General features: G+C 36.7%; 1 protein-coding gene across 3 annotated transcripts in view; it reads right to left on the minus strand.

The window, feature by feature from the left end:
- Nucleotides 1-3,650: 3,650 nt before the first annotated feature.
- Nucleotides 3,651-17,840, minus strand: part of LOC107706221 (polypeptide N-acetylgalactosaminyltransferase 1-like) — a 111,930-nt gene continuing 97,740 nt past the window's right edge. For all 3 annotated transcript variants that reach the window (XM_016509856.1, XM_016509874.1, XM_016509865.1), the window contains 6 exons: nucleotides 16,006-16,123; nucleotides 15,701-15,881; nucleotides 11,907-12,046; nucleotides 9,980-10,078; nucleotides 9,744-9,878; nucleotides 3,651-6,688 (listed from right to left, as the gene is read on the minus strand). In XM_016509856.1, coding sequence (XP_016365342.1) covers nucleotides 6,542-6,688; nucleotides 9,744-9,878; nucleotides 9,980-10,078; nucleotides 11,907-12,046; nucleotides 15,701-15,881; nucleotides 16,006-16,123 — 820 coding nt within the window. In that variant the 3' untranslated portion in view covers nucleotides 3,651-6,541. The remainder of the gene's footprint in view (nucleotides 6,689-9,743; nucleotides 9,879-9,979; nucleotides 10,079-11,906; nucleotides 12,047-15,700; nucleotides 15,882-16,005; nucleotides 16,124-17,840) is intronic.

Raw genomic sequence — 17,840 nt, forward strand, 5'->3', positions numbered from 1 at the left:
CATTATAAATAATCATCTTTTAACCAGTTAGACGAGATACAGTTTAGATAGAGCTAAATGACCAAATGCTGCGGGTAGAAATTATATCAGCTTGTTTATAGGAGAACCTGTAGGTCAAGCTTGAATTGCACTGAATAGACAATGTACTCTGCTGTTTCCTTTTTATTTTAATAAATATTCTGTTAAAGACGTCACTGAAGAGTGAAAGTGTATGCACTTTTTCGGTTCAAGCCAAATAAGAGAAATATGATTTATAGTTAATTGTGGTGATAGCTATATGTGAAAGAAAAAAAGCATGGTTTTATTTTTTTTAATGTGAAATACAAAAAAGACCAGAGTGTTTTTGTTCATACGCAGCACTATTAAATTGTTTTAATAAAACTGATTGAATTTTTAATTGGGTACATCTGTATACGCTGTCTTTCTGGTTGTGTAAAATTGAATTGTTTTATCAGGCTCATTTAGGGAATTGGATGTTGCAACCCACTGCACATATTTTTGCTATTATAGACTGCAATTCCTGAGCTGATCTTAAACCATTTTCACAGTCATGTTGAAATGATTGACGTTCAAAGTGCACATTGTGTCCATCAATAAGTAACTTTTCTTTGAGTTTTAGGTATCTGGACTGACTGCTATAAAATGGTGGTCTAAAATTGCTGTCATGTATGGCGCTGTGGGTCTGCAGCTGGACATATCTCAATACAAGCAGAGTGATATAAATAGTAAAAGTCCCAGAGCTGTTAAAGGGATCATGAACGGCCTTTTTTATTATTATTTTGTACTGTTCTCTGAGGTCCACTTATGTTATCAAGATTTTTACATCAAAAACATTATTTAGAAGTAATAAGCTATTTTCTGTCCTGTTTTTGACCCGCTGCTATGATTGGCTAACCCTTCAGATGGATGGTGCTGTGATTTAGGTTAAAAACGCATAAATACTAAGTACATATCAAACGATCTGTAATAACAGACAAAGCAATAGTGATCACATAATAAAAACAATTGCTCACTTGTGTTGCGACATTACTGTCGAATCCAATATAGTCGGCACAGCATCATATTTCAGTTTGTTTGTAAACAAATTCGCGGTAAAGTGAAGTGAACAAAGGACCGAGTCCTTACTGATGTGGTCTTGAAATATAAAGTTTATTAAATAAAATGTGTCGTTTTGTTTTCTACGTAGACCTGCGGTCGTCGCTGTTGTCATTACCCACTACACGCGCAAATCGGTGGGCGGGGCTAAACAGGCAGTGATGTAGGAGTCTTCTTCTTCTTCTGCGGAGGTGGTGCTTATCCACGCTATCACATCATAGAGTAGAGCATTCCAGCGGGTTTTAAACTAACAAGAAAGTTTATAGTTCTGAAACTTGCAAAAAAAAAAATAATAATAATTTGCACAATGACCTCTTGTAATTTTGATTTCTCAGTTCATGACCCCTTTAAATAATCAAATTTGAGGACTGGAATTAACTGTTAGTTTTTTTTTTTTAACTGTTATTAGTTAACAATGACCATGAGCTCGAGATTTGTTTGCGTACAATGTTACCTTTGGCCTCAGATGCCCTCTGATGAGTTCACACTTTCTCTGCCATTCTTCACACTGTCATATCAGAGAGCTATAAATTGCGCCACCTCAGAAAGGATTGAGGTGGGATTGAAATCGATTGCCATTCACTTTTGCTCAATTACACTGAACCGGGCTATTGACTATCTCTCTATCTCAGGTACAGTGTGAGTGAATGTGAGAAGGCCGAGTGTGCGGCCTGATCGCTGAGTCTGTCATCTGATAAATGAGCAGTAGACGTGCAGCTTTGGTTTGTGAGGCTTTCGTTTTTGTTTGTAAGGTTCCAGTGTTCCATTTTCCCCCCTATTTTTATCACATCAAAATAAAAAACTAATTTAAATGAAATAACTGTTTAAAAATGAAATAGCCTAATGCTTTTCTAAATTCCTAACATAGATCTGTAGTCAAGTTCCTACGTGCTCAAAGTTGATGCTTCAAAGCATTTTTTAAATGGAATAATAGCAATTATATAAATAACATATACTGCTCACTCATTATGAAACCTGATATATTAGCATGTGATCGCGCTTGCGTGACCAATATATGAAAATGCTCAATGCATGGAAATATGTATTTTTTTTTATAAATAATAAGAATTTTTCTTGAGCAAATCAGCATATTAGAATAATTTCTGAAGAATAATGTGACATTAAATACTGGAGTAATGACTGCTGAAAATTCAGCTTTGCCATCACAAAAATAAATTACATTCTAAATTATATTAAAATAGAATACCGTTATTTTAAATTGTAGTAATATTTCCCAATATTATAGTATTTTTGATTCAATAAATGCAGCCTTGATAAGCTTAAAGGGTTAGTTCACCCAAAAATGAAAATTCTGTCATTGTACTGTTCTCTGAGGTCCACTTATGTTATCAAGATTTTTACATCAAAAACATTATTTAGAAGTAATAAGCTATTTTCTGTCCTGTTTTTGACCCGCTGCTATGATTGGCTAACCCTTCAGATGGATGGTGCTGTGATTTAGGTTAAAAACGCATAAATACTAAGTACATATCAAACGATCTGTAATAACAGACAAAGCAATAGTGATCACATAATAAAAACAATTGCTCACTTGTGTTGCGACATTACTGTCGAATCCAATATAGTCGGCACAGCATCATATTTCAGTTTGTTTGTAAACAAATTCGCGGTAAAGTGAAGTGAACAAAGGACCGAGTCCTTACTGATGTGGTCTTGAAATATAAAGTTTATTAAATAAAATGTGTCGTTTTGTTTTCTACGTAGACCTGCGGTCGTCGCTGTTGTCATTACCCACTACACGCGCAAATCGGTGGGCGGGGCTAAACAGGCAGTGATGTAGGAGTCTTCTTCTTCTTCTGCGGAGGTGGTGCTTATCCACGCTATCACATCATAGAGTAGAGCATTCCAGCGGGTTTTAAACTAACAAGAAAGTTTATAGTTCTGAAACTTGCAAAAAAAAAAATAATAATAATTTGCACAATGACCTCTTGTAATTTTGATTTCTCAGTTCATGACCCCTTTAAATAATCAAATTTGAGGACTGGAATTAACTGTTAGTTTTTTTTTTTTAACTGTTATTAGTTAACAATGACCATGAGCTCGAGATTTGTTTGCGTACAATGTTACCTTTGGCCTCAGATGCCCTCTGATGAGTTCACACTTTCTCTGCCATTCTTCACACTGTCATATCAGAGAGCTATAAATTGCGCCACCTCAGAAAGGATTGAGGTGGGATTGAAATCGATTGCCATTCACTTTTGCTCAATTACACTGAACCGGGCTATTGACTATCTCTCTATCTCAGGTACAGTGTGAGTGAATGTGAGAAGGCCGAGTGTGCGGCCTGATCGCTGAGTCTGTCATCTGATAAATGAGCAGTAGACGTGCAGCTTTGGTTTGTGAGGCTTTCGTTTTTGTTTGTAAGGTTCCAGTGTTCCATTTTCCCCCCTATTTTTATCACATCAAAATAAAAAACTAATTTAAATGAAATAACTGTTTAAAAATGAAATAGCCTAATGCTTTTCTAAATTCCTAACATAGATCTGTAGTCAAGTTCCTACGTGCTCAAAGTTGATGCTTCAAAGCATTTTTTAAATGGAATAATAGCAATTATATAAATAACATATACTGCTCACTCATTATGAAACCTGATATATTAGCATGTGATCGCGCTTGCGTGACCAATATATGAAAATGCTCAATGCATGGTAAATTATTGTATGCTGAAATTACTGTACATTTTAAAGGCATAGCATGAGCCCCACATGACCTTACATTCCAAACCTTACACCACTCATTAGTCTCCGTCAGCCAATTAGTCTTTTATATTCTGCCTCGAAACACAAGTGAAGCACTGCTGAGAACAATCAGCAGTTTTAAAAGATTAAGTGATTCTGGGAAACCAGACGTTCACGCTCAGAAATGGGGTATACTGTTTATCAAAAGCAAGGTTTCCTCTGGTAATTTATTATAATCAGCATTTATCACTCATTTGCTAAACTAAATGTGTGAATTTATTTTCAACAACTTGCAATGCTTTGGTGAAATATACTTGGAAATATAACCTGGTTAAAAAAAAAAAAAAAAAAATTTTTCACAGTAATCTTTCAAGTAAAAATACAATGAAATATGAAAATACAATATATTTTAATGACTTTCTCCAATTTTATTTCTCTAAGGCAAACACTGGCTAATTAGATCATTAGAGTAACTGCAAGTGTTCTTGTCAGTACTTCAGTCTTGTGAGTGCAGGGGTCTGAGATCTTAGTGTTGAGTATCTACTGTGCCACCAAATGATAAACCAAAGCAAGGCAAAACTCTAACTATGAAACTTGAACCTTGCACTTGCACAAGAATTATAAAAGTTATGATAATTTTGATAATGCTTAAGCCTGAGAGTACAAAATCCAGCACAATACCTTAACAACCCTGCATTGCATGGTGCCCCATTGTGCAACAAAAACCTATTAACCACTGCCGAGGAACTAAAACCAACTGCACAGTTCTCAATACAACTTTTTTAACCATGAAACTGCATGTGTGCACATGAACAAAGATCATACAGGCTAATAGAGAAGTTGGACTGTAAACTTTCTGTGGTTTATTTCTCTAGCCTGTGGATCATCTCAACACAGGGCTCTCTAACCCACCAATCAGCAGGCCAGACCCTCATCAATTCAACAAAAAAGACAAAAACAAAAGAAATCCCTTTGACAAATATAAACACACACACTTGTTCACACTCACACATCTCTACAGATGATCTTGAGGCCCTGTCCAAATACTCGCAAGATCCTCACCCATCCTCTGAGTCTGCAAGGAAACTGCCCTTTTATTTACAATCTAGAATCTGTATTTACAGTCTTACAATTCAGAATCTCACAATTTACAATCATTACTTAGAATCTTTTTTTTTTCAGAATGTAGACTATATTTAGAATCTTTTTTAGAATCTAGAATCTATATTTAGAGATTTAAAATTTTGAATCTATAGAGTCTTGAATCTTTTTAAGAATCTCTAATGTGCATTTACAATTTAGAAACTCACATTTGACCTTTTCTTATCTTTATTTTGAATCTTTTGTTTTAGAATCTAGAATCTTACAATTCAGAATTAATTTTTTGGTACACAGTAGGACAAAAAGAGTACAGATCATTTAAAGTATTTAGACCGGGTCAAGAGTTTTCAAGGGAAAAAAAAAATCCTGATTCCACGTGACAAATCTCAAAACAGAGGGGTTCAATTTCATTTTCCAACCATCTTCAACCATCACAGCTCAAATGAAATCTCAGACCATTTGAAAATAAAATCAGAAGAATGAAATCTCATGAATCTGAAATGCAGGACAATCTCTTTAGGCTATCAGACATCAGTTGAAATGTGGCAAGCAGCCTTCTTTCACCTTCAGATGCCAAATGAGGTGATGAAATAAATAAATTCTACACAAAAGCCAGTAACAATTTAAAGTGAACGTAAACAAAGAAAGATATCAGATGAAAGAGTTCTTTCTCGTGCATGTACACAGTGAGAACGAGCCCTTGTACAATTGGATGATATGACAGAAGATGATCCATCTCTTCCCGATCAACCCACGTGCTTATGGGTAAACCATGTCAGCTGAGGGCTGGAACCCAAATTCGGGGCGAGTTCAGGACTGTCCTGAAATCGCGTGTTAAATTACAATAATATCTTTAAGAGACAGACTTGACATAAAAAACAACACCAAACAAGTGAAAAGTGCTTGTACGTGGCACTCAAAAATGCAGAAACCAAAAAAAAAGTATCAACCTCTGGTGTAAAAGTTACATGAACACTGATGATATGAAAAACATCCTGGTCAGACAGTCATCCTTTTTTCATTGATTATAGCTCTATACGGTGATTGATTGTAGGTAGTCCACTGGCTGAGATGAAGATTGATAGACAGGTCAGTGTGTGTCGGTGGCCAGTAGGGGGAGCCCCTGCTTCAAACGGATGGCAGATCACTGTAACGTCCACAGACAGAAGATCCATCCTGATGTGACACACTTGAAATCTCACATGCACTCAGACACACTTCAGCCTCTCCTTCATGTGCTAGATACCCTTCATTTCTACAAGGCTTGAAAAATATTTAACTTAAAAAAGGGCGAAACTCCTGTGGAAAACACTGACTCGCGCATTCCCGTCACACACACACACACTGATACTCTAAAAGGGAGGCGTTCTCGTAAACATAACCAAAATGCCCGCTGCCCCTCGAACGAGGATAACGGCATCAAACTCAAGTTTCTTTCTCCACGAGTCTTTCTCTCCATCGTTCGTTCTTTTCCTCTGCAAAGGTGGAGTGATGGGGAGATTCATATACATACTGTATGCGGTTCTGTTCTTTGAGATCATTTGAAGGCAGACCACCAGGATTGAGAGGAAAGCAGTCCTTTCTCTCACGTTCTCTCCATCAGCGACGGTGTGAGAGTCTGTCCATCTGTCCGTCCGTGTGCGAGCTCAGAATATCTCGGGCAGTGTGACGTTTCGGAGCAGCCACTGCTGCGAGCGGCTTCCGGTGCAGTCCTTGACGCTGGGCACCTGACTGTCATCTTCAGACGCCTTATCCAAACACTGATTACTGTTCACGTGTACCAGGCTCAGCTTCTGCAGGAAGAGAGAGACAGACATACATTGTGAGTGAGACAGAGCAAAAACACCGGCTATGTTTAGAACAGAATTGTTGCTATATATATTGCTATATAATACACATTGATCTCACTATGCTGTATGTTAAGTTCCACAAATGGCATCCCAATTATCATCACCCAGCAGTTGTCACAAAATGCCACATTTGTTGAATTACATACTTTACTGTATAATTACTGTAGTGTATATTCCTAAAATAAAAAAAATAAAAATAAAAAGAGTAATACAAAAGTAAAATAATTAAAGAAAAAATTATAATAAATATTGTAAAAATTCAAGATTTATTTATTTCTTTAACATTTTTAACAAATGAGGACATCAAGAAAAGGAGGTTTATATATATATATATATATATATATATTGTATGTGTGTGTGTGTGTGTGTGTGCGCGCTCTTCTCAGAATGAGAGACTGAGGACTGACAATAAAAGTATTCATATGTATAGGGATACGCAATAAAATAAATACATTTTATTTAAATCTACATTATTAATATCTCCATAATAATTACAAAATGAATTTTAACAATCTAAAAATTTTATGAAAAGAAAAATCTAACATTTTATGAAATTTATTTTAAAAAAATACACCAGATTAAAAAAATATTATGAAAATGGCAGGGCAGGTAACAATCTGAAAAACAAAACATCACCATTGAGCTCTATAATTGCTATTACTTTGCATTTTAGACCAATTTTCTTTAAATGTCTCAATGTTTGGGTGTCCATTCAAATGCGTAAAGGGAGAGTTAAAGATCATGTCTGATATTATGCTAAATTTGTCACAATAGAAAAGCAAGTTCAAGTTGAGCGCACTGCATTGTGGGATCCCATGCTGTGCGCTAGATTCATGCTCATTCAGGCAAATGTAGTAGGTCATCCAGGTATTCCTGTGCTCAGTATTCATAGTGTAATACAATATTACTGATAGTAAGCAGTATGCCACTCCGCGCTATACACGCACGACTGGACAACCTGTGCGCTCCAGGGCAGAGACAAATTGTCGATGCACAGGGATTGCTTTACAGTGGAGCATGTGTGTGAGTGTGTGTAATGGGCCTTAGGTGAGCTGAGTGCTCTAGAGTTTCAGTCTAGCGAGAAGCATTAAGCCGCACAGATACAATTAGGATAGCGGTAGAACCTATAAGACACACAGTGTAAGGTGTGAGGCCGCACGCACACGTCGATGAGCTTGCGAAGGTAATGTATGGTAATGCATGCAGGAGAGGTGCTCTCGTTGGCAAGAGATTTCCTGATCGTGCTCACTGTGAATCTCCTTTCCTTCCACTCTGTCTGTCTCTCTCTTTCTCCCCACGAGAAAAACAGAACCTTTATCTGACAGTGGAAAGTCTCTGCTCGAGTTCTCTATTCTGTGCAGCCTTCCGTCTCTCCGGGCACCGGGCCAACGTGGTGGGGGCTTCGAATCTGGGGCGAGAAGGGGGAGGAGGAGGAGGCTTTGGAGTAGCAGGCATCTCTTTAAGCCAACAGCAGAGGATTGCAAAAAGCAATCTTCCTCTTTCCTCCCCTTGGCTAATTCACTCTCCTCAGGCCTGAAGGTGCGTTGTGATGTACTTTTAAGATTGACAGAGAGGTGATTTAATCTTACTAAACTAGCATCCCTTCAACAGTGTTTATAAGGGAAGCCATGGGGTGTATGTGCATGCACATACATTACAAGAGAAGGGTGAGTGCGCACCCTGCAGACAGACAACTTTAAAGGGTTAGCTGGCTGTTTTTGATGTTATATGACATATATGAGGCCATTGCGACCCTTGAGGTGAAAATCAAGAGTCAAAAGCACATCTGCATACATGCATGCATGAGAGAACAGTGCAAAATGTGCAACATTATGGTTTGGCACATTGTTTTACACGTTTCACCACCTTTGTCATCACCTAGATGCCGTTAAGTGATAATGTTCATTCATAATTGTAATGTTTCACCTTGATACCACTTGATGTTGGATCTTCTTGAGGACCTACTGAGTTTTGCTCTTACTCCAGAGGTGTCCAATCCTACTCCTGAAGGGACACCTTCCAAGAGTTCAGCTCTATCCCGAATTAATCACACTTGAGCCAGGCAATAAAGGTCTTCAGGATCACTGGAAACTTCCAGGCAGGTGTGTTGTGGCTAAACTCTGTAGGAAAGTGACCCTCCAGGAGTAGGATTGAACACCCCTGGTCTACTCTAATTATAGACAGTCTTAAACTTTATAGATAGTCTTAAACAGCTAATCAAGGTCTTCAGGATTACTAGAAACATCTAGGCAGGTGTGCTGGAGAAGAGCTGCAGGAAGGTGACCCTCCAGGAGCAGGATTGGACAGAATTGGATTGGGGGCTCGTCCGGGATAAAACATGTTCAGGGAGTATTTTGGATTCAAAACAAATTAAGCTCTATCAACAACATCTGGAGCATGTTCTTAATTACCACAAGCAGCAATTTTCACTTGTCAGTTTGTAAAAACATATATTTACAATATGTGACTTGCAGTGGAAGTCGAGGGGGAAGGCATTAAAGAACAGATTAAAAGAATAAGCTTGTATTTTCGTTAAAACACATTAATTCTTCTGTACAATCTATACAAAAATGTGTATCTCAACAGTAAAGTTGTCAAAATCAGTGCTTTTAACAACTCTTTTAGGTATCTTTATGCTCATCAAGCAAGGCTTTTCACCGGGGTAGCCAACCCTGCTTCTGGAGGACCACTATCCTACAGATTTTAGCTCAAATCCTAATCAAACGAACCTGAACGAGCCAACCAACCAATTAAGATCTTCAGGATTACTTGGCAAGAATGTTGGAGTAGGGTTGAAATTGAAGTCTGCAGGAAGGTAGCCCTCCAGAAGCATGTAACTTTGGATATAACTTTACACAGACAAGATTAGCTCGCAATTCTGGTCTTTTAAGTATTGTGTATTTTAACATTTATCCTGGTGTAACGCCCTGCCCCATAGAACAGTAAGAGCATTACTGTAAATTCGATTTTGTGATCCGTTTCACATTTATACACTTACCACAGGGTCATATTCCCAGAGCTGGTTGCCTTTCAAGTGATGGCACTTGAGCATCATAACCGGACCACTGAGTTTAGACACATCCAAACAGAGGTCATCAGTTCGGATCTCTTTATTGGCTGTGTACGAGAAAACCTGAGCAGGCGGAAAAGGTCACAATACATCAGTGTCGTACATGTCAAGCATCAACACGACTACTCTAACCAAGTTTGTGTTTTAAAAGTGAGAAAGATGACCTGGTTTCCACCCATGCCATGGCAGTTGAAAATGCCCACTTTTTCATTCTCTTTCCTGGCCATGTTATCCAGACACTGGTTAGTCTCAACATTACGGATCTGCAATCGGACAGATCACACAAATAGATTAGACACACTCAAGCAGCTCTCTTGCATGAATAAACACAGTCACGTCTCTGTCTGAGTGTCCAACATGGTTAATTACCCAAAGCTTATCGCACACCTGGGGGGAGTATCGACGAACTAAGAGACAACTGTGCCAATCAAACACACAAACACACACGTAAATGTGTACTTGATGAAAGACAGCAGATGAAGGGAAAGACAGCTCGCTGCTTTCATCCAAAACACTGAGTTACACAAACGTCAAGATCAGTGGGGCTTAAACCATGACAATCACATTTAACAGCTTCGCTGCTATTATTTTTAGCCAGTGTTTTATGCAAATGCTGATTTAATACTTGGCTGTTTTAATAGTTCTGTTATAATCATTGTAATGCACAACCACTCAAAGGTTTGGGTATTTCCAAATATTTTACAACTATTTAGATTCAAAATGACCATAAATGGTTAAGATTCCGATTCTGATTCAATCTGATTTGATTATGATTCAGTAGGTTATTTTCACTTATAATGTCAATTCTCTCTCTGCTAATGCTTCTTCACACAAGTAACTCTTTTGCAAAAATATTAAATAAAAAAATTAACATAAGGGTCCACACTATGAAGTTGAGTGAGTTAGTACAGCAGAATGCGATGACAGGAAGCAGTGCACTAATACATTTTCAGTCAGATACAAAAATAGGCATGGAGTGAAAGATCGATCTTGGGATTTTACCCAGCCTCTCTTACTGCTTTATCTTAAAGTGCTAGCTATTAAACCTTTTCATGCACTACTGTTCAAAAGCTCGGGATCCGTAAGATTTTTTGTTAAAAGAAATTAATACTTTTATTTAGCAAGGATGCATTACATTGATCAAACGAAAGTAAAGGCTTTTACACTGCTACAAAAAAATTATATTTCAAATTAATCCTGTTCTTTTGAACATTCAATTGATCAAAGAATCCTGAAAAAGTATCACGGTTTCCACAAAAATATTACGCAGTATAACTGTTTTCAACATTGACAATAAATAGCAATATTAGAATGATTTCTGAAGGATCATGTGACACTGAAGCCTGTAGTAATGTCTGCTGAAAATTCAGCTTTGCCACCACAGGAATAAATTATATTTTAAAAATATTTGTAATAATATTTTACAATATTAGTGTTTTTACTGTACTGTATTTTTGAAGAAATAAATGCAGCCATGTTGAACATAAGAGACTTCTTTCAAAAACTTCAACCCCAAACTTTTTACTGGCTACACATGGAACATTATTGTGACATCACTTGCTCCATGTATTATTCTGTCTGTGTCCTGCCTTACACCTTACAATGTCACCATCAGTGGCGAGGAGAGACAAAGATGAGCTAAAAGGGAACGAACCATAGACAGCACAAGGAAGATAGAGCCTTAACCAGTCAGAAGAACAGACAGACTCCGTTCTGAGCGAGTTTCAGACATCAGAGATGACACGCATGTTTTATTCATAAGAATGTCTGAAAAAGAGAGGCAGCGATGGACAGATGAAACGAAAGGGTGAGAGACGGAACAGGAAACAAGACGATGACAGAGGGAGAGCAGACTAGGAGAGAATAAATGTCTCTCATTTCCTGAACACAGTGACTGGAATAAAAAAAAAAAACAATCAATTCCTGTGACACAGTCAACCCCGCGTAAAAGAACGCCCCTTGCTAATTCACACCTGCGCTTCTTTAACACACACACACAGAAATGTGTTTATCACACTATGCAGTGATTTCCCTTTTGCTATCAGCATGAGTGTGTGTGTGTGTGTGTGTGAGAGAGAAAGTGATACAGACCTCTCCCAGCGAGTAGTAGTGGCGTGGTATCTGGGAGTCTGGGTAGACATTTTCTAGGTACCAGGAGAATGGCTTACACTGCAGTCTCTGTCTCAGTGATGTTCTGGATGAGATGTCTCCATAATCCACTTTCGTCACACCTGAAACAAACAAACACATGAGAGTGCAAAGTGGTTAATAAACTTTAACATTTCGATTTTCTAGGATACTGTGGGTGGTTAAGGTGCTAAGTGGTTTGTAGGGCATTTGGGGTGGTTAATAAGTGGCACTATTAATCTTGTCAACAAAATTACTGCCAATTATGTTTTTTAATGAAAACTTTTTTTGATTTTGTCAATGATAATAAAGAAAAGGTAAAACAGTATTGCTATTGTTAACTAAAACAAACTATTAAAACAACTTTTGTTAAATTAATTAAAGCTGAAATAAGATGTAAATATTACATGAGAACTTAAAGCAAAGAACTTAAATGAAAATTAGAAATTTGAACTATTAAATTAGTTTAATACTAACATTACTAAAATAAAGCTAAATAGAAAAATAAAAAACATATAAAATTATTAAAGTACATACCAAAATTACTAAAACTTTAAATCTTAAAATATATCAAAGCACAAACATCATCTAAATATTATAAATCAGATTTATAAATACTATAATAGAATATAAATAACACAATAAAACAGGGTGAAAGACATGCATCATAATATTTATCAAATCTTTAAAGATTTGGTTTGTATTTTACACTTCAGCAATGTTATTTTTCGTCCACTCAAATACATACTAAAATTGTGAGATTAAAACATTCACTATTTTGTAAAGAATATTTTCTTCAAAAGACAAACAACTGTGTACTGTGCTGGATATGGTTTAGAGCTATACTTCAGTGTAACTGTTTTATTGTTCCCCAGACGAAACACTGCAAGCCTGGTCGCTTACAAATGTAATAAAACACTTCTCCTCCACAAGCGTCATGACTTGTGGTATCATTCATGTTTGTAGCACAAATGCTAAAGGACAAGTTACAGGCTGAAGTTTGATACTGAAGGTTAGGGTTTTTTGTCCAGATGCTTGCCTTTCAGCCGTAACAATAAGGAGAGAGTATACAAAGGCATTTGTGTAGAGGAGGGAAAGAATAACACAATACGCACACAGTCACACAGATAGCTCTGAGCAGCATTGGACACTATTGACAGTGACATTAATATCTATTATCCAACATCTCCTTCTGAGTCAATACGGCTCGAGTGCCCAAGAGTGCTGATAATACACACACACCCCATTAAAGAGACAGACACAGAGATAGAGAGACAGTCATAGAAAGACACCAATACAGAGAAAGGCAAAGAGACGAGACTGAGAGACAAGATAAGGAAATGTTATTTCAAAAATTGGCAATATTGTGTCCTACTATAATCTTGAACTATGTGTGACTCCCAAAACACTGATTGCATGTATTGTATGGGTGAAATGAGTCAAAGTGCAATTCATAACATAAAACAAGTATATGTTACATTCTTAGCCTTGCCACAAGGGCAAATAATTTTTCTTTTTTTTTGGCTTAAAACGATTATGAAAACAAGATTATTGGGATAAAATGATTATTGTGCTGCATTCCATTTGGCAATGATGCCCACATTGTGTCTTGTGTTATAAATCCAGCCCACTCCTTTTATTAACAGCAGTGCTCTTTTGCCCCTCCATAATTGTTGTAAAATAATTGTTGTTGCTTTACTGTGGGACATGCTTGATATTAAAAACAGTTAGTTTAAATGTCTTCAAAATAATTTAGAAGACTTTTTACTTACATTAGCCAAGCATTAGTTTTGTTTTTTTTTTGCTCTGGCATAGAAATTGTAGAACTGAGAATTGTGAAATTTCTATCATAATTTATAATAATATATGTCATTATTGTGAAATAAAATGACTTTTTACTGAAATACTGTGATACCTGTATAACATTTTGGGAAAATTGCTCACCCTTAATCGTGTTAAATAATCTCAATATTGACCAAAAAAATTTTGATCATGATTTTATGATAATTGAGCATCCCTAGTAATTATTGTTTTCCTCAAAAATAGGTTTGGTTACTTCCACAGTAATGCTAGTATGCATAGAAGTAATGGGAACTATTTACAAACATTTGTGTCTGCATTCAAATACCTGCATGAAGTATGACTACACTGTACATTATATATTGTATTATGTACACTACCAGTCAAAAGTTTTTGAAGAGAAATATTTTTAATGTTTTTTAAAGAATTCTCTTCTGCTCACCAAGCCTGCATTTATTTGATCCAAAATACAGCAAGCAAAGCAGTAACAGTGTGAAATATTTTTACTATTTAACATAACTGCTTTCTATTTGAATATAATTTAAAATGAAATTTATTCCAGTGATCAAAGCTAAATTTTCAGCATCATTACTCTAGTCTTCAGTAGTGCTGTGTTCAAAATATCGATACGACGATGTATCGTCACAGAGATTTGACGATACGAGCTGGCCCTGTATCGATATTGTGGCACGTGTGCAGCAGTGGACCACGCTTAATTTGTTTAAAATTTTACAACGTTTAAAATTGAGTAGAAAAGTGCAAGGTTTCTAAAAAAGAATGAACAGAGCATTTATAGGCTACAACAAGGTTTAATCTGGCCGCAGAGGAACACAATTTTAAATGATTATTATTATCAATATTTAATACAGTTGAGTAAATTTTTTTCAGGATTCTTTGATAAATATAAAGATCTAACGATCAGCATTAATCTGAAATAAAAAGCTTTTATTCAGTGTATTTTTTTTTTGGGGGGGGGGAAAATGTCGTGCACACCGCCACGCGAAACGATGTCGCGCTCACTCAAAGCGAACTTCCGCCAACACCGCGATGACGTCATATTTGCCGCACGCACCTAAGCGAACTTGCGGACGCGTCGAGTATAAATCAGCCTTGAGCGTGTGTGAGTTAGATACAGTGTAGACAGCGCGTTAGTTTAGAACTCTTCTAATTTTTATTTTTTTAATTGTAGAGAGTGTGTTAATTTGTGCAATGATAACCTACCAGCAATGTAAATGATTTTTTAAATATATTAGAATGAGTACATTACAATAGAATATATTGGATCAAATAAATGCAGGCTTGGTGAGCAGAAGAGACTTTTATAAATAATAAAACATAATAAAAACATTAAAAACTTACTGTTCAAAACATTTTGTCAGGTAGTGTACTATATATTGTATATTGTAATTATATATTGTATAATTATATATATATATACACACTGAACAAAATTATAAACGCAACACTTTTGTTTTTGCCCCCATTTTTCATGAGCTGAACTCAAAGATCTAAGACTTTTTCTATGTACACAAAAGGCATATTTCTCTCAAATATTATTCACAAATCTGTGTGTGTGAGCACTTTTTGTGTACATAGAAAAAGTCTTAGATCTTTGAGTTCAGCTCATGAAAAATGGGGGCAAAAACAAAAGTGTTGAGTTTATAATTTTGTTCAGTATATATATTGTAATTATATATTGTACATATTGTATACTGTATACTATTTTTCATATAACAAATATTGTAAATTATATATTGTATTATGTTATACATTATATACCGTATATAGTGCCTATATGTCTATATTGTTTGTGTATATATTGTAACCATTTCACTATTTGAGTTGTGCACTTGCCTATGTAAACTGAAATTGTGTGTAGTGTTTGTGTTTCTGTATTTTCAAACTTTTACTGTGTATCTGTTTAGGGTGCAGATGTGTAGCATGTAAACGTGACTGACCAGGTGAGATGATGTAGAAGAAGTTCTTGAACTCATCCATCCAGACCTCTGCCAGCCGCCTGTTGTTTTTGTTGATGATCTGCCCAGTTCCACCAGGGAACGTGTACGGCGTTGCCTTACGGAACACGTGACCGACGTGAGAACACGTGACGATCTCAAGCGTCCCCCCGCATTGCCAAATCTGATAAACAAGGACAAATATTACTTCTCAGAGTATGAAAAATCATCAATAACTTTATATTCACTATATAAGCACAAGTGGAATTGTGGTGGTTGAATATTATAATATCAGCAGTGAGACTGACCCTGAAGGACATCTCCAGGTTCTCTCCTCCCCAAATGTCCATGCCTGCATCATATGTGCCAATCTCCTGGAAATAACCTCTGTCTATGGAGAAGAGACCACCTGCCATAGTGGGGGTCCTGATAGATGATGCAAAAACAAAAAAACACAGTTTAATTGCAAACAGGCCCTTCAGGGGAATGATCATATCTTATTAAAGCAGCTCTTCCTCTCCTGTTCACTCGGTTACAAACAAGCCCGTTGTGTGTCACTCAGGGGAATGAGATCTTCAGTAGAAATGACATGTTTACATGAGTCTATTTTAACAACATATCCTTCTTTAAATATCTTTCACTCGTGCTCGTCCATTTCCCTCAGCAGGCGCTCTCTGTTCTTTCCTGTTTTCCTTCCATCCATCCCCTGCAGCACGTCTCATTCACAGTCATGTTTTCCTCAAGTAAGAACCTGTTGTTGTTATGCTCTCAAGTTGTTTTCATGCAGAGAACCAGGCTCTGAAGTAAAAAAGGAGACGAAGTAAACGAGGGGTCGTGAGGGGAAAAAATACAAAAACAGAGCGGAGTGGCGTCAGAGCGTTCTGATAAAAACAACGTGCAGCTCTGAAAAACAGGATCTGTGAAGAAATCAAGCAGTAGAAGGCTAAGAGCTACTCTGTTCCTGTAGATATGAGGTGAGCAAAGTGCTGGTGTGGATTAAAACTCTCCTCTTCTTTGTGTTAACTGCAGTGTTTAGCTGCAGGGCTAGAGAAACACTTCTATATTCCGCAGCTTTAAGTTGCATGTAAAATACCCTTTAGAAAGGAAAAAAAAACTACATGTTGAATTTACATTTAAAAGGCCTTTACAAATTGGAGTCATTGCCTACTGTTTAACACACATACTCTGTGATTCATTGTGTCGTGGCGCTCATGCGGGCAATTTGAGTTCAAATCGGGCTTGTGACATTTCTACCTCTTTTCACTTACTGTTTACATTCCTATCTCTTACATTAAAAGCTCTCAAAAGGGAAGAAAAATTAGTCATCTGAAAAAAAGCTGTGTTCGAAACGGAATACTAATTCCTAGTGCTATTTCACTATTTTGTTCAAAAATGTGGAAACTGAACATATGTGACAATAAAGATATACAACAGTAATACTAAAAGCAGGACAACAGTACATTTATAACAGTAGTAGTACATTGCTGACACAGTCTGAAAAAATATTTTCAATGCAATAGTCTCTTATGCTCACCAAGGCTGCATTTATTTTATCCAAAATGCAGTAAGAAAGGTAATATTGTGAAATAGTATTAGTTTAAAATATAAATTTTCTATTTTAATGTATTTTAAAATGTAATTTATTCCTGTGACTGTGTGTGATATCATCAATTTTGAAAACAGTTGTGCTGCTTAAAGGGATAATTCACCCAAAAATGAAAATTTTGTCATTAAAGCTGCAGTCCGTAACATTTTTTGGTTAAAAATGATCAGAAATCAATATTTGAGCAAGTACATAACCAGCCAGTGTTCAAAACTATCGCCTTACTTTAGCCCGATTCACAACGGTTATGTAACGGGGCTGACGAGACGAGAGGCGTGCGTATCCATGTGCAAGCTTTTATTCACAAGAGAAGTGGTCAAACACAGGCAGGGTCGAACAACAGCAAACAGGTATGGCACAGGCAAGACAAAGAATATTCCTTGGGCTAGCGTGGGTCTACGATCAGCGAACAGCATCCAGAGGGCTTGACAAGAGGGGTAATCCAATAAACACAGGCAGAAGGTCAGGAAACAGACAACAAGGCAACACGGAAAGACTAGACCAGACTAAAACTAAAAATGGGAAAAGGAATGGCTCAGT

This window comes from Sinocyclocheilus rhinocerous, unplaced genomic scaffold (assembly GCF_001515625.1).
Source record: "Sinocyclocheilus rhinocerous isolate Xijiao unplaced genomic scaffold, SAMN03320098_v1.1 scaffold1333, whole genome shotgun sequence".
NCBI classification, from domain to species: Eukaryota; Metazoa; Chordata; class Actinopteri; order Cypriniformes; family Cyprinidae; genus Sinocyclocheilus; species Sinocyclocheilus rhinocerous.